This window comes from Nomascus leucogenys, chromosome 13, assembly GCF_006542625.1.
Source record: "Nomascus leucogenys isolate Asia chromosome 13, Asia_NLE_v1, whole genome shotgun sequence".
Classification (NCBI taxonomy): domain Eukaryota; kingdom Metazoa; phylum Chordata; class Mammalia; order Primates; family Hylobatidae; genus Nomascus; species Nomascus leucogenys.
Window position 1 is genome coordinate 12,665,210 of NC_044393.1, and position 22,311 is coordinate 12,687,520.

A 22,311-nucleotide genomic window follows, 5' to 3' on the forward strand; every position below is an offset into this window, starting at 1 on the left:
TAAGCACTCTGGGAGTTTAATTATTCTGAAGCTATATCTAAGGGCATCAATTAAGCATTTGTGGAATGAATGAATGGCATTTATTCTCTAGCTTCTATTCTCTTGGTTTCAGAAGAAGTTCCATATTTACCTCTTGAAGGCAGGAACACACAGAGCCTGTTTCAGCTGTGAAAAGTTGGCTGTTAAGAACAAGAGTAATAATCACAGCTCCTATTATTGGCCACTGCCTGCCACTTTCCGTGTGTGGTCTCATCTAAGCTGGCACCCGTGGGAAGCAGACAGTTTAGCTTGGAGAATCCAGGGGACTCGTCCACAGGTGATATTCAGCATTGACCTGTCATTCAACCTCTTTGGGCCTCAGCTTCCCTGTCTGTAAAATGAGATAGTGACAGTCTTTCTTTCCTAGAGTTAAATATGTAAATAAGCAGCATGCACTTAGTGCTCATGGGATGTTCATCGTTATTTTTTGAAATGGGGTCTCACTATGTTGCCCAGGCTGGCCTTGAACTCTTGGGCAACATAGTGAGTTCAACATAGTGGACTCCAGTGATCCTCCTGCCTCGGCCTCCCATTTGGGATTACAGGCATGTGCTTTTGTTATTATTTTTACGGTCTTGCAGTATTCATTGCTCAGGACATAGTCATCATTCAGTTGACACATACTGCCCCAGGTGCTGGCCTAGGCTGGGAGAGATTTGGGGGGCTGTAACCCACAGTGGTCACCAGCACAGCTCTGAGGTCGGATGGCCTGGGTTCAAATCCCTGATCTGCATTTAGTAGCTGTGTCGTTCTGAGTAAGTTACTTTACCTCTCTGAGCTGCCATTTCCTCTTTTGTAAGATACAGATGATGATTTACTTCTCTTGGGAGGCAAGATTAAATGGGATTATACAGGTTGGGTGCTTTGCATAGGGCTCAGAACATTGAACATGCTCATTAGATGTTAGCTTTTTTATTATCATCATTATATTTTGGCTGTAGAAAAAGACAAGACTTTATCTCATGGAAGCAAGAGACATTAAAAAACAGTAATAAGTACTAATAATGAACATTATTAGTAATTTAGTAATTAGTAATTCATTAATAATGAACTACGTGCCAGGCCTTATTCTAAGCACTTTCTATGTGCTAGCTAATCGGATCCCTCTTAAGAGCCCTAAAAGATAGACTACTGTTTTCTCAATTTTACTGATGAGAAACTGAGCACAGAGAAGTAACTTAGTGAAGATCACACAGCTGATAAAGGGCAGTGGTGGGATTTCACCTCAGGCAGCCTGGCTCTAGACCCCACACCTTGGACTCTGCTATTCTATGCTTAAAAAGCTTAGAACCAGGTTAATTTGGCATGAAGACCCTTCAGCTGCTCTGAGCCACAGGCTTAACCATTTTGTGGTGATAGAGATCCTTGAATTAACCACTTCACCGCTCTGGGCAGCAGTTTGAATTCTCCAGCGTGTTTCCGGCATCAAGAGGATACATTTCTGACCCTTTCATGCCTAACTGAAGGATCCCAGGTGAATGTAGTTCCTGGATGAATGACAAGAGACAATCGGGGGTGTTAGAGACACGGTGGGCTTCTCTGCGGGGGATGTCTGGCTCTGAGGGCTCTCTGCAGAGAGGGGGCTCACCTTGCATTCGCTGGTCCTGCTCTTTTGACCCCAAGAGCTCACCTCCCAGCCCGGGCCGCCTTCTGCAGGGGGAATCCCTGTTGCTCAACTTCTTTTTTCCAAAACTCATCCCTGTTCCCATCTCCATGGACATTTGGCCAGCAAGGGCTCTGCGGGGCGGGGCGGAACAGTTGAAGTTTTCCAAGGAAGGGGAATCCCAGCTGTTTCTCACATTAAGGAAAGGTGACAGCCTCCTGGGCTAATCTTAGCCTCGAGTTTGGTCATCGGCACCACCAGCTCCAATGTTCTTTTTATAGCTGTCGACTAAAATGGAATTGGCAGTTTCCACTCCAGCAAGATGACAAATTGGAGAGCAGTGGAAAAACAGTAGGAGAGGGGCAGCGTGGTGTTTCTTAAGTTAGAAAAGCTTGGTGTTTTGGAAAATGGCATCTTATTTATAGCAGCAATAATAATAATGATTATTATGTTATTTGTATTACTATTTTTGATTATTTTTGTGACTTTCAAGAGCCTGTGTGATCTGGCCCCTACCCATCTCTCTGACCTCAGCTTTTTTGACTCTTTTGCTGCCACTTGGCCATAGCAACACCTGGCTTCACTCTGTCCTCAAACACCCCAAGGCCATTTCTGTCTCAGGACCTTGGCTTTCTCAGTTTGCTCTTAGAATGTTCCTCCACCATTTCTTTGCTTCTTTTCTTTTCTTTTTTCTTTTTTTTTTGAGACGGAGTCTCGCTCTATCGCCCAGGCTGGAGTGGCGTGGCGCGAGTGTGCGATCTTGGCTCACTGCAAGCTCTATCTCCCGGGTTCATGCCATTCTCCTGCCCCAGCCTCCCAAGTAGCTGGGACTATAGGCGCCCGCCACCACGCCTGGCTAATTTTTTGTATTTTGTTTAGTAGAGATGGGGTTTCACCCTGTTAGCCAGGATGGTCTCGATCTCCTGACCTCGTGATCTGCCCGCCTCGGCCTCCCAAAGTGTTGGGATTACAGGCGCGAGCCACTGTGCCTGGCCTCCTCCACCATTTCTTTTCAAGCCTGCCGCCTCCTATTCCTCCCAGTCTCAGCTCAAAGGTCACTTCCTCCACGGGGTCCTCCTTGACTGTCATTCTGAAGTTGTCCGGCTTCCCAGACACCTTGTCACCTTCTGTGCCACTGCCCGGCTCTGTTTTCTTGGTGGCACTTAGCACTGTTGAAATCACCTTGTCTGTCTGTTCATTTATCACCTGGTCTCTCATGCTGGACTCTTAGTTCCTTGACAGCAGAGTCTCAGTGTTTGCTGCTGTATCCTCAGCATCCAGAGTGGTCCCCAGCACATAGTAGGTGCTCATTTGTGTTGTTGAATGAATGCATCTCTTTTAGTTGTCATTCCAGCCCTGAGAAGCAGGCAGCATTATCCCCATTTTACAGATAAGGTAACTGAGGCTCACAGATGTCATGCGCCCCAGGTCAGCCCACAACTGGTGACAGAGGTGGAATCCCAAGGCAGCATTTGTCATCAACTTGAGTAATTTTTTCTAGTCATGTCAGAGAGGACAAAGAGAAACCAAACAGAACAATCAGGGTCTTTCCTATTTATCATTCTCAGTAATTGCTGCAAAGCCATTTGGATGTTCTCTGAAATTTAAAAAATGTGTAACCCTTCAGGCAAAGTTCACGCTGGGAAGTCCAGGCTGTTCCTGACTTCAGTGGGAACCCTGGCCCTTGGCCACGGGGCCTCAGGCGGAGTTGGGGGTCCCAGCAAAACATTGCAAAACAGGAAAAAATCTAAGGACACAAAAATAAAAGTGATGTGGCAGCGGGAACGGGGTTGCCATGGCTTTGAGCGACTCGCTGCGCCTGGGTGGGATCCAATGTTTTGGAAGGTTCCTTCACATGACACAGAGTTTTGGAATTTTTCGGCTGGTAAATCCTTCTTAATTCAGGCCCCCAGGCTTGGCCAGCTAGCTCCCTGGCTCTGTGTGTCCCGCGGGGGCGTAGGTTGGAAACTGGCCTGCATCAGATTACTCAGCTTTGAAACTTAAATTGTTTGAAGAGAATTTTTTGTTTTGTTTTGCTGGACGATTTTCTTGGAATGGTCTGATGGCAGAGGCTCCCATCACCTGTCCAGAGGACAAATTGATTTTTTAGAAAGGACGCGTGGGTGGTGGAATTCCCTCTTTCCCACTGAGTCATCATATCCTGACATGAGTCATTTTATTACTTGGAGGTCCCCAAAGGTTGTATTTTGAGCTTTGTTTAATAAATATAAATGCATGTGCTTAAAATAATTTTTTTTTCTAAATTAAGTATTTTTCCAAGAATTCGTGCCCTGGAACAATTGGAACCATCTTAGAGCAGACACCTGCTCTTCCCACCTGTTTCTCTCCCTGGGTTTGGTTGTACCCGGCGTGATGTTCTCTGAAACAATAGACCTGGTATGGGAGTATCTAGATGGGGCTTCCCTCTGGGGAATGTCAGGCTCCAGGCAGAGCTGGGGCATGACTAAGGCTCTCCGGACCTTTGCCCTCTGTGACTCATGTCCCTGGTGTCAGTGGCCCCCCGGGCTGGAACCCATCACTTACCCGCAGCTTTGCTGGGACACAAAGCTGCTCTCCAGAGATGCGATCCAGACTGCAACTCCGAAGCTGCCGTGGAGATAGAGAAAATGGTCTCGTTTTCAGGGAGCTAAATATTGCCTAAACTTGCTCCCCTGCATTGAAGAACAGGCTTTTAAGTCCAAGAATCCTGCAGTTCATTCCGTTTGCATCCATTTGAAGGAGGCCACAGAGAAATGAGTTTTTAGTTAGCACACTCGTTGTAATCTAAGCACTTCCACCATCAGAGATTGTTCCTGGTGCCAAAGGCCTTTGTGTAATTCCCACTTCAAAGGCTGGATTTTGAATCACCCGGCAGACTTGGCCTGAAGCCTGGATTGGCCTCACACTATGTACCCTGGGACTCAGTTTTCCCATCTCTAAGATGGGGTTGGTGGTGTTTTAGCAATAGAAGGAGATCAAGGAACTGAAAGTATCGGGCACATAGTAGGTGCTCAGAAAACATCAGCTGCCCTTCTACCTGCACTCTGGGAGCCTGGTCGACTTCACACAGGGTTCAGAGGGCAGAGCCATGTTGGTTTCTTGTCTGGGAGAAGAGTCCTTCTTGGCGAGGTGAATTTCTTTCCTCTCCTTACCCTAGAGCCATCAGACTCCTGGAGTCATAGCCTGGCAGCTGGAGGGAGGGTAACTAATGGTCTGCTTCCTCCCCTTCCCCATTTTACAGATGGGGAAGCCGAGTCACACGGTGTGGTCATTAGACTTCTTTGAGGTGACAGAGTTCGTCAGTGGAGGGCTGGGCCTGAAACCCCAACTTCCTGGTTCCCAGAGTGGCTGGCTGTCTGGAATGTGTGGGGATCATCCACAGATGACAGCTTAGGGCCGAGAAGAGTCATGTCTAGGGTGGGACAGGGGAGGAGCTGAAATCCGGCCTCTGTGTAAGATTGACCTTGACTGAGCATCCAAGCGTGCCCTTTCAGGCTTGCTCCACTCACTCAGCCCCCCAGTGCTTCCATGTTCATTTCCCAGGTGTTTACTGAGCACCTACTATGTGCAGTGCCATGCCAGGCACAGGGGACACATGGCAGGTGAGGTCCCTGCCCTTGGGAGTGGACAGTCTGAAACTTGTTTATAAGCAGGACATTTTCAGATGGGGAAAATGCTATGAAGCCAGGGAAGCCAGGTCACAGGCCCAAGAGAGAAAAGGGTGTGGAGTTAGGGGGGAAAATATAGGATGTGCAGTTAAATTTGAATCCCAAACAGTGAATTTCCTTAGTAAAAGTATGTTCTATACAATGGCAAGGAGTTTGGGACATACTTGTAGTAAAAAGGTATTCGTTGCTTTCTGAAATCCAAGTTTAACTGAACATCCTGTATTTTTATTGGTTAAATCTGGTAACTCTGGATAGGGAAGAGTCAGGGAGGTCTTGCTGGAGGAGATGGCTTTGAGCAGACCCTTGAAGGTGGGAAAGAGAGAGCCACAAGGACTGCTGGGAGAGTGTCCCAGGCAAAAGGAACTGTCCAGTGCCAAGGCCCCAGCGTGGAGATGAGCTTAGGGCATTTGAGGAACGGGAAGCAGGCCCGGGCGGCTGGTGCATCGTGAGAGTGAGAGCCCAGCCTGGAGAGGTGCTGCGGGGGGGCAGGCCCAGCTGGGCCCTGCAGACATGGCAAGGAGTTTGGATTGAATTCCCAAAGCAACAGGTAGTTGGAGGTTTTTGAGCAGGGGAGTGGCATGGTCTGGTTGATGTTTAAGAGTGCTCTGGCCATCTGTATGAACAGTGGACTTGGTGGCGGGGGGCGGGGGCAGCCCTCGGAGAAGCTGGGAGGTGAGTGAGCCCCTGGTTCAGTTGTCCCAGTGGGCGATGGTTGGGGCAAGCCCACCAAGGAAGTACTGGGGCAGGAGACTCGGGAATCAAGGGACTTCCTTTCCCGATCTCAGTAAATCCATTTGAGCAGTGTTACCCTGTCGGGCGGCTGAAATCCTAAGCTGGGGGGGCCATTCCTGAACCTCCCCCACCCCACCCCCGTCTGCTGGGCTCATTAAGCCCATGCTTCCAGGGAGGACACGTTTTTCTGCTAGTTAGCGGTCATAAAGAGCAGACTGAAATGACTTCAACCATTTTTATTTGGCTAATTTTTAAAAGCACGGCCAGGACTGGGAAGCATCACGCGTGGTTTCCTAACACAAGCTGACACTTTGATTTTCTCCCCGTACGCCTCGAGCCCAGTGGCATGCTCACAGCCCGGGTGAGGACGGATTTGCCTTCCTCCTCCCAAAAGCTTGCTCATTTCTCCTGGAGTACTGACACGAGCCCACAGCTCCTCCAGGCTGACTGCTAAGACTCCAGCCCGACTGCTAAGACTCCAGCCCTAACCCACGGCCAACCCTACTGCTTCCTGGCTGCTTTGTTCCATCACAGGGTTAAATAATTGCCTGCAAAGAGAAACCAGGAAACCAACCAAAGTATAGAGGCCATACATCAGCAAATGGGCTGGTTAGCGATGCCCATTCTTCTTGCATCTAGTAGGGGTTTTCTTCTGGAGTTGACTCTGCAGTGAAGTTAAAGCAAAGGCTGTAATGGCAGCTGGGCGTGGTGGCTCATGCCTGTAATCCCAGCACTTTGGGAGGCTGAGGCGGGCAGATCACCTGAGGTCAGGAGTTCAAGACGAGCCTGGCCAACATGGTGAAACTCCATCTCTACTTGAAATACAAAAATTAGCCGGCCGTGGTGGCATGTGCCTGTAATCCCAGCTACTTGGGTGGCTGAGGCAGGAGAATCTCTTGAACCTGGGAGGTGGAGGTTGCAGTGAGCTGAGATGGCGCCACGGACTCCTGCCTGGGCGATGGAGCGAGACCCTGTTTCAAAAACAAACAAACACAAAACAAAGGCTATGATGTTACTTTAACCATCCCCCCACCCCATGGTTTTGTTTTTTTTTTTTAACGTGCAGAGTCGTGCTAAGTCTTCTGTAGACCTAACCCCTTTGCCCGAAGTGGTTGGCTCCTTTCTCTTCCCCACTGACTAAGACTTGGAAGGGCCGTTTTCACACCGGCTGCCAGTCCTTGTTAATTTTGGATGGGGGAATTTTGCCTGAACATCTGCTCGAGAGACCGAAGTCCTTTATTTCCTCTCAGCCCAGAGCGGTAGAAGCGTGCTTGGTCTTCTCAGTCCTGTTCCATGGGGGTAGGTCTGCCCAGAGTCCCAGACCCAAGGTGTGGGTTGGGAGGTGGATTATACGGAACTCCTGGTCAATGGCACTGGGAATGCCGTCTGGGCTGAGTTGCTCTGATTGTGTTTGATTCCTTGTCTGCACCTATATTCCCAGCTCCTTCCTCATCAGCTGATTCCCGCAAAGGACCCCATAACAAGGGCTTGGTGATTCCTCCTTGCAGGGTCCTGCGGCTGGAGAGGTCAGTGGTCAGATGTTTCCTGGACTCTGGCTGTGGGGTGCACACTGGAGGATCCTGAGGTCAATTTGTTTGTTTATTCAGCCAGTATTAATTGAGCAACTATTATGTGCCAGATACTGTAGAGCTGAAGATAAAGCAGAGAATGAGATAGCTATAGCCCTGCTCTGGGGGAACTCACAGCCTGGGGCTGGGCGGAGATAGCAAACCAATAGGTAGCTAAAATGATGTCGGGCTGGAAGGGAGGAGTAGAAAGTCATAAGGGGATGGTGTGGGATGAAGGGGGGATCTCCCTGAGCTGCATCTGAAGGATGGGAAGGGGATGGTCACAGGAGAGCTGAAGAAAAGCATCTTGAGAGGTGGAAACAGCAAGTTCCAAGGCCTGGAGATAGGCAGGTGTGGCTGTTGGAGGGAGAGAGAAGGCCAGTGTGTCTAGCGGAGTCAGGGGAGGGAAGCTGGGTAGAGAGGCTGGGTCCCCGCCTCAGTAGACATAAGCAACCCTGAGTCCATGTCTCTCTTGAGCCTGGGTGGAATGTCTGGCCCCGCCTCCCTGTCTGGGGGCCCCGGAGGGCTGGAAGGCATACATGGTCCATCTCACAGCCTGGGGTACAGCTGTGCCGGAGCTGAGTCAGAGCTGATGGTCCATGCCCAGCCTCCCGCTCAGGCTGTGGCCCCGGGAGACAGGAAAGTCAACAGGCAGTTGCAATATGCCTTTTTCTTAAGAAAAGAAAAACAACATTATTTAAAAATAATAAAAATATAAACAAATTAAAGTCACCATGATGTAACATGTTTCTTGAATCAGTGAAGAAAGGCATGAAGGTCTCACCTCACCCATTCAGGCCCAGCCCCAGAGGTACAACCATATGAGTAGCTTGGGGCACAGGCTTTCTAAGTTTAAGCAGACTTACGAATAGACTTACAAAGCGGCATCATGCTGTACATACTGGTCTGCAGCATTTTTTAAAAATCTGCTTTTTATTTTATTTTATTTTATTTTACTTTGTTTTATTTTTTTGGGGCAGAGTCTCACTTTGTCACCCAGGCTGGAGTGCAGTGGCGCCATCTCAGCTCACTGCAACCTCCACCTCCCGGATTCAAGCGATTCTCATGCCTCAGCCTCCTGAGTAGCTGAGATTTCAGGCACGCGCCACCACACCCAGCTAATTTTTGTATTTTTAGTAGCGACGGGATTTCACCATGTTGACCAGGCTGGTCTCAAACTCCTGACCTCAAGTGATCCACCCACTTTGGCCTCCCAAAGTGCTGGGATTACAGGCGTGAGCCACCGTGCCCAGCAAAATCTGCTTTTTAATATAACAGAGTCATGTTTCCAGGTTAGAAAACACAAATCTACCTAAGGGCTGCCCAGTGCTCTTCTACTGATTTTCCATACTAATTACAGATGGCCCATGATTAATTCAACCAGTCCCCTACCAATAAATACTTTCTATGACCATTTTATTTATTTGCAATGAGGAATTTAATGCAATGAAATGAAGCAAAAAACTTCAATACCCACCAAAGCACTTGGGTCAGGATGGCCCTTCAATTCTTTTTTACTGGAATCAGAACAACGCAAGACTCCAAATTCTAAAATCACAGTAATGACAGCAGCATTAACTATGCGCTGGGAATTTTACTAAGCATTTCACATACACTGTCTATTTTAATTCTCACCACATCTTCTTGAGGTCAGTAATATCAACTTTATCTTTTTTTTTTTTTGAGATGGGGTTTTGCTCTTGTTGTCCAGGCTGGAGTGCAATGGTGTGATCTCGGCTCACTGCAACCTCCGCCTCCCGGGTTCAAGTGATTCTCCTGCCTCAGCCTCCCAAGTAGCTGGAATTACAGGTGCCCGCCGCCACCCCCAGCTGATTTTTTGTATTTTTAGTAGAGACGGGGTTTCACCATGTTGGTCAGGTGGGTCTTGAACTCCTGACCTCAGGTGGTCCACCCACCTCGGCCTCCCAAAGTGCTGGGATTACAGGTGTGAGCCACTGAACCTGGCCAAACTTTATCATTTTTGCTTATGAGGAAACTGAGGCACAGAGAGCTGCCACTCGAAGTTCACACAGCGAGTAAACTATGAGGACAGAACTTGAACCTGGGCAGAGTGACATCAGGCTGAGAAAACTCCATCAGCATTTATTTTTTTATTTTTGATACGGAGTCTTGCTCTGTCGCCCAGGCTGGAGTGCAGTGGTGCGATCTCGGCTTACTGCAACCTCCGCCTGCTGGGTTCAAGCGATTCTCCTGCCTCAGCCTCCTGAGTAGCTGAGATTACAAGTGCCCACCACCATGCCTCGCTAATTTTTGTATTCACAGTAGAGACGGGGTTTCGCCACGTTGGCCAGGCTGGGCTTGAACTCCTGACCTCAAGTGATCCACTTGCCTCGGCCTCCCAAAGTGCTGTGATTACAGGTGTGAGCCACCACACCTGGCCCCATCAGCATTTGTTTTGAATTCCACTGCCCCATGGGAGTGCAATTCAGAGGTTGGGATTAGTGGGTTCTCCAGGCGAAAGCCCAGGACTTGTGCACCCGTGGATGCGGGGTGGAGCGGGGAGGAGGAGCCTGGGAAAATGACCCTAAGGTACCTTGCAAACTGCACACTTCCCTTAGAGACCAGCCTCCTGGAGTGTGTCTTGCACGTGCTGCATAAAATCAAGAAAGACAACGGATGTGGGCTTTCACTTCCTGTTGGGGACTTGTTCGTCCAGAACCGAGTGCAGACCCTCCATGATGGAGTACAGGTCAGGCCAGATTCCTGGACTGCCCTTGGAGCTTCTGGTACCAAAAGGATGCAAAAGAAAGAAGATGGACCCTTGGCTCATAGTTTAAGTTTTGATTTCTTATTCCTGTGAGGTCTTTTTCTCTGTGTATATGTGTTTAAAAAGTTAATGGTGAAAAGACCCACTTTGGAAAGCAAAGGAAAATCAGGCACCATGCTGCAGTCTCCCATAACAGACTTTGTCGCTTCATAAATTCCCTCCAGCCCAAACCTGTAGGCAGAAGTATTGCAATCAGAAAATGCACTTGGAAAATGTTTATTATTTTCTGATTTTAAAATGCTTGTGTTTTTCTCGGTATTAACACATTGTGGAATATATGCAACAAATGATAAGACAGTGTTGAAATAATCTGTTGCCATTAGCCATAATCGTAACAGATATCTGTTGAACTTTTTTTTTTTTTTTTTTTTTTTTTTTTTTTTTTTTTGAGACAGAGTTTCACTCTTGTTGCCCAGGCTGGAGTGCAATGGCGTGATCTCAGCTCACTGCAACCTCCATCTCTGGGTTCAAGAGATTCTCCTGCCTCAGCTCCCCAAGTAGCTGGGATTACAGATGCACGCTAAGTTTTTGTATTTTTAGTAGAGATGGGGTTTTACCACGTTGGCCAGGCTAGTCTCGAACTCTTGACCTCAGGTAATCTGCCCACCTTGGCTTCCCAAAGTGCTGAGATCACAGGCATGAGCCACCGCACCCGGCCCCGAACAGTTATATAATACCCTGTTTGGGTCTGTTACCATATTTAATCTTCAGAACGACCCCATAAGGTATGGGTACTATGATTATCTCCATATGTTGGAAAAGAGACAGAGAGAGATCCTGTCACATCTAAGGTCTCACAAATCATTGGGAGTAGTCACGGATTTGAAGCTGGGTGTATCTGCTCCGAAGTTTGGGGTACACAGTAAAATGGCAGAGCACTGGGGTGGCAGAAGTTGGTTGTAGCCGCAGGACATGCCCACAAAGGCTCAGGGTTCCAGTCAGCGTGTTGTGGAAGGCCTGGCAGAGAACACTGGAGAGGGCAGGACTTTCCCCCTGCCCCCCATGGGCGTCTTTCCCTGTGACCCACACTTACTGGGCTCTGGGAGGCTGTGGGATGTGGCGGCTCACCCCCTCACTGTGGGGCATCCTGAGGAAGGGCTGGTTGCTGTGGCTGGGGCTTAGAGGAGAGGAACCAGGTGGAAGAGCTGCAAGACACAGGGATCTGAAACTGCATGAGGAGTGCTGACTCTGAAGCCAGGCTGCCTGGGTTCCAATCCGGCTTCCCCACAGGGTCTGGCTGTGTGACCTTGGCCTGTGCTCTCACCTCTCTGTGCCTGGTGTCCTCCCCTGTAAGATGGGGTGAGGAGACCTGCCTCCTACGGGTGCTGTACAGATGAGACTAAACCTATGTATATGAGGTGCTTAGAGTGATGCCAGGCATGTAGTGAGCGCTCATAAGACTCAGGGGTAAGAACCATGCCTGGAGAGGCTGGAACGAGAGTAGGAGCCGGGTTGTGCAGGGCCTTGAGGGCCACAGTGAAGCTTCCACGGTATCTTGAGGGCACAGCAAAGCAGGGAAGGGCTTGAGATCTGCATCTGCATGAATCTTTGTGGTGAGTGACCCTACAAAGGTCCCACCCACATGAGACCTTTCTCCAGCCTCCCAGGAACCTTCTAGCCTCACAGTGATCTGGTAAGCTTCTCTCATGTGACAACCTTGACCTGTCTTTTAAGCCACCTCCTTTGTTATTAGATTATGTCAGTTGTTGCTGAAAGGCTGTGATTTAATAACTACTGTGGGTCTTTGCACAGCCCCCTTGCTTCTCTGGGCCTCAGTTTCCTCGTCCGCCAGTGCAGGGCTGGCTAGTTTCTAAGGGTACTCTCAAGGACCTGTGTGCTGGAATTCTATGGCTGTCAGTGGGTAGAGTTTTGTCTGCCGTGCACACCCACCAGAGGTGGGAAAAGGTCTCTTTCTTTGTGTTGGGTCCCTTGACCCAGAGAGGACAGCCCATGAGAACTCTCCTCTTGGTGACGCCCTTTTCGTTGGACTGCCATTTTGTATTTTCTGTTTCATCTGTCGCTTCTTGGTGTGAGCCTAGGAAGAGAGCTGGGAGTGGAAGCTTTATGGATCCTATTTAATACTTCCTGACCACATTTCCAGGTACTATTTTCTCCCTTTCCTCCCCATTATGAACTTCTGAAAATGATCCCTTTTTTTTTCAAAGCAAGCTCATATAAGTGGAAAAAGAAATGATGCTGTTGGTGGCAGAATTCAAGAATTCAATTCAGGCGAGGAGAGGCTATGGGGGAGGGTGACAAACCAAACATCAACATGTTGCCATTTCCTCTGTTCATTTCGTACTCAGTCTTTAGGCTTCAAGCTCACTTTGCAGTTGTGGATGGGACACACTTTTTGATGAAGACCCTAGCCTGACCTGTACAGTCACACTCCTGGTGGTGACCTCTACCTGAAAAGGGGACATGTGTCTCTGTTGGGTGGTCTTTGACTTGTCTTTGACAAAGAAATGAGGATTGTCCCTGACTAGTTCTGTACAGGACTTTGCACACTGAAAGGACTCAGGTCTTGATGACTTCGCTTCCAATTCCTTGATGTCCATCCAGCGATCTTCCCTTGCTTCCTTTTGAGCATCAGACATGCCTGCTCAGTTGTCTGAGAAAACAGGGGCCGAGGTATTCTGCCCTCATCAAGGGGGCGTGTGTGATGTTAGCCTTCGGCCTTTTCTTGGCCTCACCAGCAGCCTTTGGAGCTGCTGACGCTTCTGTCTGTTCAGTCATGAGATGTTGATTAGGCATTTGCGCGTGTTGGGGAGATGGTGATAAATATGATTTGGTCCCTTCAGCAGAGACCAAGGGACACTAGAGTGAGAGTCAGTACATGAACCACCTGTTCTCTTCCCTTTTAACATAGCCCATGTCTTGCTGAGTCATTTCAGGAATTGCGCCGTAAGGTCGGGACTTACAGACTTAATGGTTACAAAGGGCTCCAGCATGTTCATTGCTTGTTCCTTGTTAAGATCATCTAGAGAGCAATCACAATACTTTATATTAATTTTTCATGGGGGAGGTGGGTGGGACATGTTTAAGTAATGCTTGAAACCCAGATTTCATTAGGTGAATCTTAAGAACCAAGACTATATGGGTACAAACCTAAGCAATCACAGAAGATGCGAATAGCTGTGCTTAAAAGTAGGGAGGGGTTCATTGGTTAAACCTTGGGAAGCGCTATGTACTCTAGCCCACCTCGGAGAGTTACTCTGCACAGCAGCATGTTAAAGCCTCTGAGAAGTCCTGCAGTGAAGAAAGCCATTTGACTTTGACTCAGCAGTTTCCAAATGCTTATTAGCATGTAGATTTTTTCCCCCTTCTCATAAAACTGTTTAATATCCTTCAGAACCAGTGTTCCACAAAACACCCTGGAAATACTTGTTGAAATTATTTGTTTCAGCTGAAAACTACCCAATGACCAGTATAGGTGATCAGCAAGAGAAATCAATTATTTGCAAACGCAGAGGTTTTTTTTTTTTTTTTTTTTTGGCCCAACTTCTTGGCCCCAAACTGGGGAAGTAGTGTTCTGCTTCTGGACAGGAGAGTTTACTGAGCAAAACCTCTTCATCAGTTATTATGACTGACATGAGATCCAGGCTGTCTGCTGAGGAAAGGTGGAGGGTGAGCCCCTGTCTTTCTGCTCTTCAGTGACTTGTGAGCCAGGACACCACTGAAGTCACTGGCTTCCCTCATGACTTGGGGCCGCATCTTTAAGCCTGTGTTCTCAGACCACCAAGGAGGCATGTCTGGGACAGTCAGGGACCTGTCATGGTGCTTCTCTAACAGCTTTGGCGTAGAATAAAGTATAACATATAACAATGCTTTTTAAAATTATTTGTTTGTTTGTTTATTTATTTGTTTGTTTGTTTTGAGACAAAGTCTCACTCTGTCACCCAGTCTGGAGTGCAGTGGTGCAAGCTTGGTTTGCTGTAACATCTGCCTCCTGGGTTCAGGCAATTCTCACACCTCAGCCTCCCAAGTAGCTGGGATTACAGGCACCTGCCACCACAACTGGCTAATTTTTGTATTTTTATTTTTAGTAGAGACGGGGTTTCACCATGCTGGCCAGGCTGGTCTCGAACTCCTAGCCTCAAGTGATCCATCTGCCTTGGCCTCCCAAAGTGCTTGGATTACAGGCATAAGCTACCATGCCCAGCCCTTAATAATGCCTTTTTTTTTCAAAAAAAAAAAAAAAAAAAAAAAAGAAAGATATATAGACATTCAGATACGGGGAAAAAATGGTGGTAGGATTCTGGACAGTTTCTATTTTTTTTCTTATTTTCTGTTGTCCTGTTTTCTTCTGGCTGTCAACATTATTTTATTTTTTAATTTTTTAAAATATAACTTCAACTTTTATTTTAGATTTGGGAAGTACATGTGGTTTGTTACATGGGTATATTACATGACACTGAGGTTTGGGTATGAATGAGCCTGTCACTCAGGCAGTGAGGATAGTACCCAATTGGTAGATCCCTGGTCCCTGTCTCCCACCTCCATTAGTCCTCAGTATCTGCTGTTCCCATCTTCATGTCCGTGTATACCCCATGCTTAGCTCCCACTTATAAATGAGAACATGTGGTGTTGAGTTTTCTGTTCCTGCCTTAATTTGCTTAGGACAATGTTGCCTTGTTTTCTATTGACACCATGTCTTCCTTCTGGAAAAAGGAACTATTTATATGTATAAATACTTATGTACACACACGTGCACATATTGACACATACACACCTTACTGAAATGACATAATATGTAAGCTAAGATAAACAGAAGTTGGTGAGTTTTTGTCTTAAATCTTTGGTTTCTAATAGTTCCTTCAAAGTCTGTCATTTTTGAATTTTTTCTAGATGGGCAGCAAATTTGGGAGATGGAAGCCACGGTGGATAAGGACAAGAGCCAGCCCGTAAGCACATGACGCACTGACTGTCAGGCAGCTGAGTGTCTTTCAATCCCCCTCACGTTTCCCTCTTTCATGCTCTTTCCTTCTTTCCCTCCTTCCTTCATCAGTGTCCCCCAGAGCTTTGGACCTAACAGGTACTCAATATCTGCATATTAATGAGTGAATTCAACATTTATTGGGCACCACACTCTCTGATTTGTAACTGCGACACCTTATTATATTTTGATGGAGTATTATTTTTTTTGCTGCCGCTGACCGGTTAAATTCCCCTGAAATTGAACTTCCCCTGTAAACCAATGAAAGGCACATCAAAACACCCATTAGACAGTGGGCTGCCTGGATGCGCTTAGGGTCTGAGTAGGAACTGAGACATGATTGCAGTTAAGTTCATGACAACTCCTTCCTTATAGAACATGCTTTTTGTTGAGATCCCTGAATATCGGAACAAGCACATCCGCACACCTGTAAAAGTGAACTTCTACGTCATCAATGGGAAGAGAAAACGAAGTCAGCCTCAGCACTTTACCTACCACCCAGGTAAGGAGTGTCTCTGACGACCCCTTTGGTATTGAGAGGCAGTACAGGCACAGGGCTCAGGACTCCTGAAGTCTGCTCCTAGCCGGGTAACTTTGGACAGATGACTCAACCTCTCTGAGCCTCAGTTGCATCATCTGTGAGACAGCATCTTCCTTATAAGGGTTCCGGAAATTAAATGCACATAAATCCTTAGCACAGTGTAAAGTAAGCTGATGTCAGTGATGTTAGCTCTTATTGCCTTAGTACCTTCCTTTAAGGGAAGGGGGAATAGAAGAAGGGTGTGTGTATGCATGTTCAACAGAAGGGTGCTAAGTAGATGACTCCTGTCCCTGGCTTAGATTTGATCATGATAGAGGGGCTATGCCCTAAAACCTGCAGAATCTTTATGTGACCCCCCATGTGGGTTATCACCCCATGGCCTAATGGAGTGACTGGTGGATAACCAGGTCAGGAGGTCTCATTCCCACAAAGTACAGCCCCAAGAAAGGTGATGAGTACCATTTTTTCATTCATTCATTTTTCCAGAAAATATTTGAGTGTCAGGCACTGTTCTTGGCTTGTGGACACAGCTGTGAACACTACAGGGTAAGAATCCCTGTCCATGTGGAACTGCCATTCTAACAGAGGGGATTAGGTCATAGATAATGTTGATATTATTGATATGTTGGATTACGATTGGGGCTGTGGAAAAGGTGGACAGGAACAGCCAGGGGAAGCATAATTTTAAATTTTAAAAATGCTTCTCTGAGCTCTCCCTTGGGAAATAGGCTATAGGCTTCCCAGGCTGAGAAAGACCTGCTAGCTACCTTCCAAGACTGGAAACCTATAATTTGAGACAATCACCCAGGGTATAATTTCCATCCTATGGCAGTTTCTCAGGGAGCCTCTGGGCTGCTAGAAGCATTAAACTGAGGGGTGCCCTGGCAGCCTTGCCTTGGTGAGCTTGACTTGTGCCCACAGTTCTGTGTTGACCCTTGTGAGGACACTGCTATCTTGGGACAGACATGACACTCTATCAGGGGCAGGCTTCAGGTCAACAGGACCCAAAACTGTGGGAGATCACTGGGAGGGCTCTAGACTGCAGCGCAGGAATCCCTTTGAGCAGACATGCTCTCAGTTATGTTTCGTGGTGCTCTTTCCTCTCATTTGTGGCCTGGCGTTGGCTCTTGTCTGGCTGAGCATGGCCAGAGCGAGCTCTCGGTCTCCCAGTTGGGCCAGGGAGTGAGGTGACGCCCTTCGAATGGCACCTCAAGGGACAGTTTCTGTGGTTAGAGACAGCCTTGCCTAGTCTCCTTATCTCCTCCAGTCCCCAATACTTGGAGGTCCCCCACCACACACACACACACACACACACGCGCGCGCGCACACACACTTCGTCACAGTTCTGTCACTGACTCATTCACTCCAGTGAAAAGAAAACTGATTCCTCAACTCCTGGGATTGGTAATGCTTTAGTATGGATGTTGGGGAAGGAGTGATTTCAGTGACTGGTGCTGGGCAGGGAGAAAGGAATGGCCACAGCGACAACACAAGTGGTAGTCATGATGGATGATCATAGTGAGAGAACAGCAGCGACAGCAAGCATTGAGCACTTACTGTATGCCAGCCACTGTGCTCAGTGCTTTGCATACACATCTTATTTAATCCTCCCAGTGATCTCGTAGGGGTAGGTATGATTGTTCCTGCCAGGTAACAGATGGGGAAACTGAGGCTTGAGACAGTAGTGCTCATTCCCCCAAAGCACTACAGAACGGAGGAAGGGAACAGTCACTATTTGCTCATTCCTTTGTCTAGAAAATATCTGAGTGCCCATTAAGTACCAGGTGCTGTTTTGGGCCATGAGGATCAAAAACCAGACATTTCTTTGAGGAGCTGACATTTGGAGGTGGGGCGTATTTAGGTAATAAATCAGCATATAAAGCATCTATGACATTTCTGACGGGGATAAGCAGTAGAAAGGAAAGCAAGCGGAGACAGGAGCTGCTGGGATAGAAAGAGGGGGAGGTATCATCTGAAATCAAGCATTCTCCTCCGGGCTGTCACCTGGAGAGATAGGCTGTAAACATCCCGGGCTGAGTCAGACCTACCAGCTACCTTTCCAGTATTGGAAAAATCTATAATTCAAGATGTTCATGGCCAGGGTAGAATTTCCTGCCTAAGACAATTGCATGGGGAGCCTTTTGCCCAAGGCTGATAAGTGACGGGGACCAACTGTTTGTCCCACCCGTATGGACTCCCAAGGCCATGTTCCCAAGCACCGTCCACGAATCCTCTGTGCACATCCGTGGCTCACTGCCATGGGTGCCCCATGTCCTCTTTTCTCCTCCCAGTCCCAGCCATCAAGACGGAGCCCACGGACGAATATGACCCCACTCTGATCTGCAGCCCCACCCATGGAGGCCTGGGGAGCCAGCCTTATTACCCCCAGCACCCGATGGTGGCCGAGTCCCCCTCCTGCCTCGTGGCCACCATGGCTCCCTGCCAGCAGTTCCGCACGGGGCTCTCATCCCCTGACGCCCGCTACCAGCAACAGAACCCAGCGGCCGTACTCTACCAGCGGAGCAAGAGCCTGAGCCCCAGCCTGCTGGGCTATCAGCAGCCGGCCCTCATGGCCGCCCCGCTGTCCCTTGCGGACGCTCACCGCTCTGTGCTCGTGCACGCCGGCTCCCAGGGCCAGAGCTCAGCCCTGCTCCACCCCTCTCCGACCAACCAGCAGGCCTCGCCTGTGATCCACTACTCACCTACCAACCAGCAGCTGCGCTGCGGAAGCCACCAGGAGTTCCAGCACATCATGTACTGCGAGAATTTCGCACCAGGCACCACCAGGCCTGGCCCGCCCCCGGTCAGTCAAGGTCAGAGGCTGAGCCCGGGTTCCTACCCCACAGTCATTCAGCAGCAGAATGCCACGAGCCAAAGAGCCGCCAAAAACGGACCCCCGGTCAGTGACCAAAAGGAAGTATTACCTGCGGGGGTGACCATTAAACAGGAGCAGAACTTGGACCAGACCTACTTGGATGATGGTAAGACGCTTGAGTTTTGTCACTGCCTGTAAGGATGGTGCCCTGAAGCATCTCTGCCCAGGAAGTTCACTGCATGGCCTACAGATTCCGTAACCTCTTTGGGCCTCAGTGTCCCCATTTTAATTTAAGGAGGTTGAATAATATGACCCCGAAAGCCACCCCTAGCTCTGTGCAAGAATTACCTCCCAGCAGTAGTTGCAGAGGGGAAGCAGTAACAATTTCAGATGCCCCCCTCCAGAATCACCCCCATAGAAAAAGCAAATGAGGGCAACCCGGCATCCCCTGGGTCATGAACTGGGTCCATTTAACTGCTTCCACACTCTTTCCAATTGCCAGATTTAGACTGAGGCCAAGAAAATAGAATGGAAGGAAAGCTAACCTCCTTTCATTCCTGTACAGAAAAAAATCCCACTTTATAGCCCTCTTTTGTATATTTGAGGGAGGGAGAGGGAGGAAAAGGAAGAAGAAAGCTCATTGAAAAGTGGCTTTATCAGAACTGCTTGCAGGCAGGCTGCGGGCACTTCTCTACCCTGTGCTCGTGGAACAGAGATGCGCATTGATGGGAAGGAAGCAGTGGGCTTCCGCTGTGGTGAGCCCAGCTGACGGGTGGTTTGGGCCAAGGAAAAGATGCAGAGGAGGCTTTGTGTGAGTCTGTAGGTGCCTGCTTGTGGGCAAGGGGTCTGGCCAGAGGGTAGTCTTGTGGAGCAGCTGTGATGAGGTGTTGGTCCAGGATCTCAGGGAGGAAGGACAAATCGCATTGCTAAGACTCACCTGGCAGCCGCAAGGTGCATTGGGAGGTCAGAGAGGGTGGGATGAGCAGAGCAGCCTTGCCTTGGGGGCTCCAGACAGAAAAATAGGCTGTTGGACTTTCTTTATCTTTTAAACATTTTTTGTGGATATATAGCAGATGTATATATTTATGGGGCACATGAGATGTTTGGAGACAGGCATACAAAGTGCAATAAGCACATATAGAGAATGGGGTATCCATCCCCTCAAGCATTTATCCATCGAGTTGCAAATCCCATGACACTCTTTACATTATTTAAAAATGTACAGTTAAGCGACTGGAGTTTTTTCTTAATAGAAGAAGGAAAAACCTAAATTGCTGGCTGTCATTCCCTGTTCCAGTCTTGTATTTTATAGGCAGTAGCATCTGATATACCCTGAAACCTCAATTATTTCAGAAAATTAACTCCCAGGAGCCCAGCCAAGGGGTAGGAAGTAAAGCAAAAGCTTTGAAACAGCCACAATAGTTACCATCAAGACTGGGTACTAAATTTCATATACCGCAGTGCCATAAATACCCTCTGCTGCATAGTCAGAGGCTGTTGACCTTTACTCCACGAAACATCTGGACAAGCCAGGTTATCTGGGGGCTCTGTGACTTCTGGTATTTTCCATACCCAATCCCTAGGGAGACAGTCGATCAAAAACGTCCCCTGAACTCACCAAGCAAAGACCTCTGGGGCCACTTCTTGTAGGGTCATCCTGCCCCACGTGCCTTACAAGGCTGACCTCTAGGTATTGCTCTGTTAATAATTGATCCGTTTGATCCTGAATAATCAAGCACAGGTTGGGTTAGGGTTATGGTGCTCTGTTTTGAAATGGACACCTGCATACAATCCATCCTGGAACAATTTACATTCACAATGGTGAAGATAATGTTTTGGTGCTTATTTTCAACAGGGCAATCATGTAGAGAATTAACTAAGGCAGAACGTGGTGGATCAATGAAGCATGGTCGTAACCAGATCCCTCTCCACGTGAGGCCTTGGGGGATCGATTGTATTGGAGAAGAGGTGCTTTATAAATAAATGAGTGTCTGTGCAGGGCTGGATAATTTTCCCCAGCTGACTCTGCACCTAGGGCTGGTCTGGTCTCCAGAGCGAGAAACGCACTGGCCTCTCCTACCCTGTCCATCCCTTGTTAAAGGCAAATGGTGAGTGCCTTGGATATTGGGGCACCCGTGTCCAAGTGGCCCGAGGTGGTCATGACTGGCTATGGCAGCCCCAGATCCATAGATGTCCTTGTCATTTCCACAGAAGCTTATGTTACAGAGAAAGCAGCTGAGCACCGAGAGCCTTTTGGGCCTCCTGAGGCCGTTTCTGAACGCAGGCAGGTTCAAAGTCGTGGTGAGGGGGAGTCCCGCTAGGTCCAAACCTGAGTCAGCTCTAAGGATGTCTCAGAGAACCGAGCAAGGTGAAATTTAGGTACATGCTGTATGACCCCAGCCCATGGGATGTTAGGAGCTATTTTCTGAAGGAGGGTTCCATGGCTTTAAAAGATGAAAAAACTAGGTTAAACCAAGTTTTTTTGTTTTTGTTTAATTATTTGTTGCAGGACTTCTGAGAGTCTTTATCATGCTAGTGGACATTATAAGTCTCTAAAACGAGGGGGTGTAGCACAAAGGAGAGCGCGTCACACACTCCAGGTGGTGATGTCCACACTGGATTGTGCTGTGTTCTGCAAGAATGGAGGCCCAGGAGTCGTGCTACACAGCTGACCTAGAAGCTCTTTTCCTAATACTTGGCAGAAATAACATAAAGGAAGCTCGAGAGCTCTGAAGCGCAGCACTGCCCTGTCCCCTGTGCCATAGTCTGGCTTCTCAATTTGGGGGCTACACATTCCTGAGGCCAGAGCAGGATGGGGCAGTGGCACGGTTTCCACTCGTGTGGCCTCCAAAAGGCAGCAAGTGCCACTAGTAATGTTCAGTGCTCCACCGGCCTTGTCTCCAAGGCTCCACCCAACCCAGGACCCTCCAATGGGCAGGTCCCCAGGTGGCTCGTGCCCAGTGGCAAGCCCCAGACTGCATCTCCACTGTAGCCACCGAGAAGATGTGGGTGCAGTTTTGTCTCTCAACTGCTGGAATTTCAAATTCTCCTCAACAGTCTGTCTAGCCCGTGCATCTGTGGAACATTCCAGATGTGCCACCATCAGCTCTATGGATATGAGATTTGGACGTCTTGGTTTGCTGTGTTGTGTTATTTCTGACAAGTAAACTGGAAAATCCCCTGGGTCATTCCTCGGGTGTCTGGTGGGGCAACTTCCTCGGTCTTTAGGTCCTTTTCTGTCCCTTTCATTTATGATTTCAAGGGAGTCTGTCGCACACAGTGCATATTTGGCTGCATGGGGCCTGTGCTAAACCCCAGTGTGCTGTGCTGCCCGTGCGTGGGCATTTCTGATTTGTCATTTATTTCCCTTGAGATTTTGCCAAAGTGGGCTTTCCTTGGAAACTTTGTAAGAGCTGGGCTTATGCATTTTGAGGGTTGAGGGAAGGTTCTGTGGCTGGAAAAGGAAGCAGTCACCAGTGGACACACAGGTCCTCCCTCCCCCGCACAAGTGCAAACAAACCATCTTTGAAGCTGATCCCGCCCCTGCCCTGGGGTCCAGGGAAGCCCCCGGCTCTGGGTTATCGTTTCCTGCACCTTGGCCAGTGATCCCAGCATCGCATC

General features: G+C 48.4%; 1 protein-coding gene across 2 annotated transcripts in view; it reads left to right on the top strand.

Annotated features, from left to right (window-relative positions):
- NFATC2 (nuclear factor of activated T cells 2) overlaps positions 1-22,311 on the top strand; it is a 155,026-nt gene that overhangs the window by 92,209 nt on the left and 40,506 nt on the right. For both annotated transcript variants that reach the window (XM_030826421.1, XM_030826422.1), the window contains exons 7-9: positions 15,247-15,302; positions 15,710-15,836; positions 18,167-18,856. In XM_030826421.1, coding sequence (XP_030682281.1) covers positions 15,247-15,302; positions 15,710-15,836; positions 18,167-18,856 — 873 coding nt within the window. The remainder of the gene's footprint in view (positions 1-15,246; positions 15,303-15,709; positions 15,837-18,166; positions 18,857-22,311) is intronic.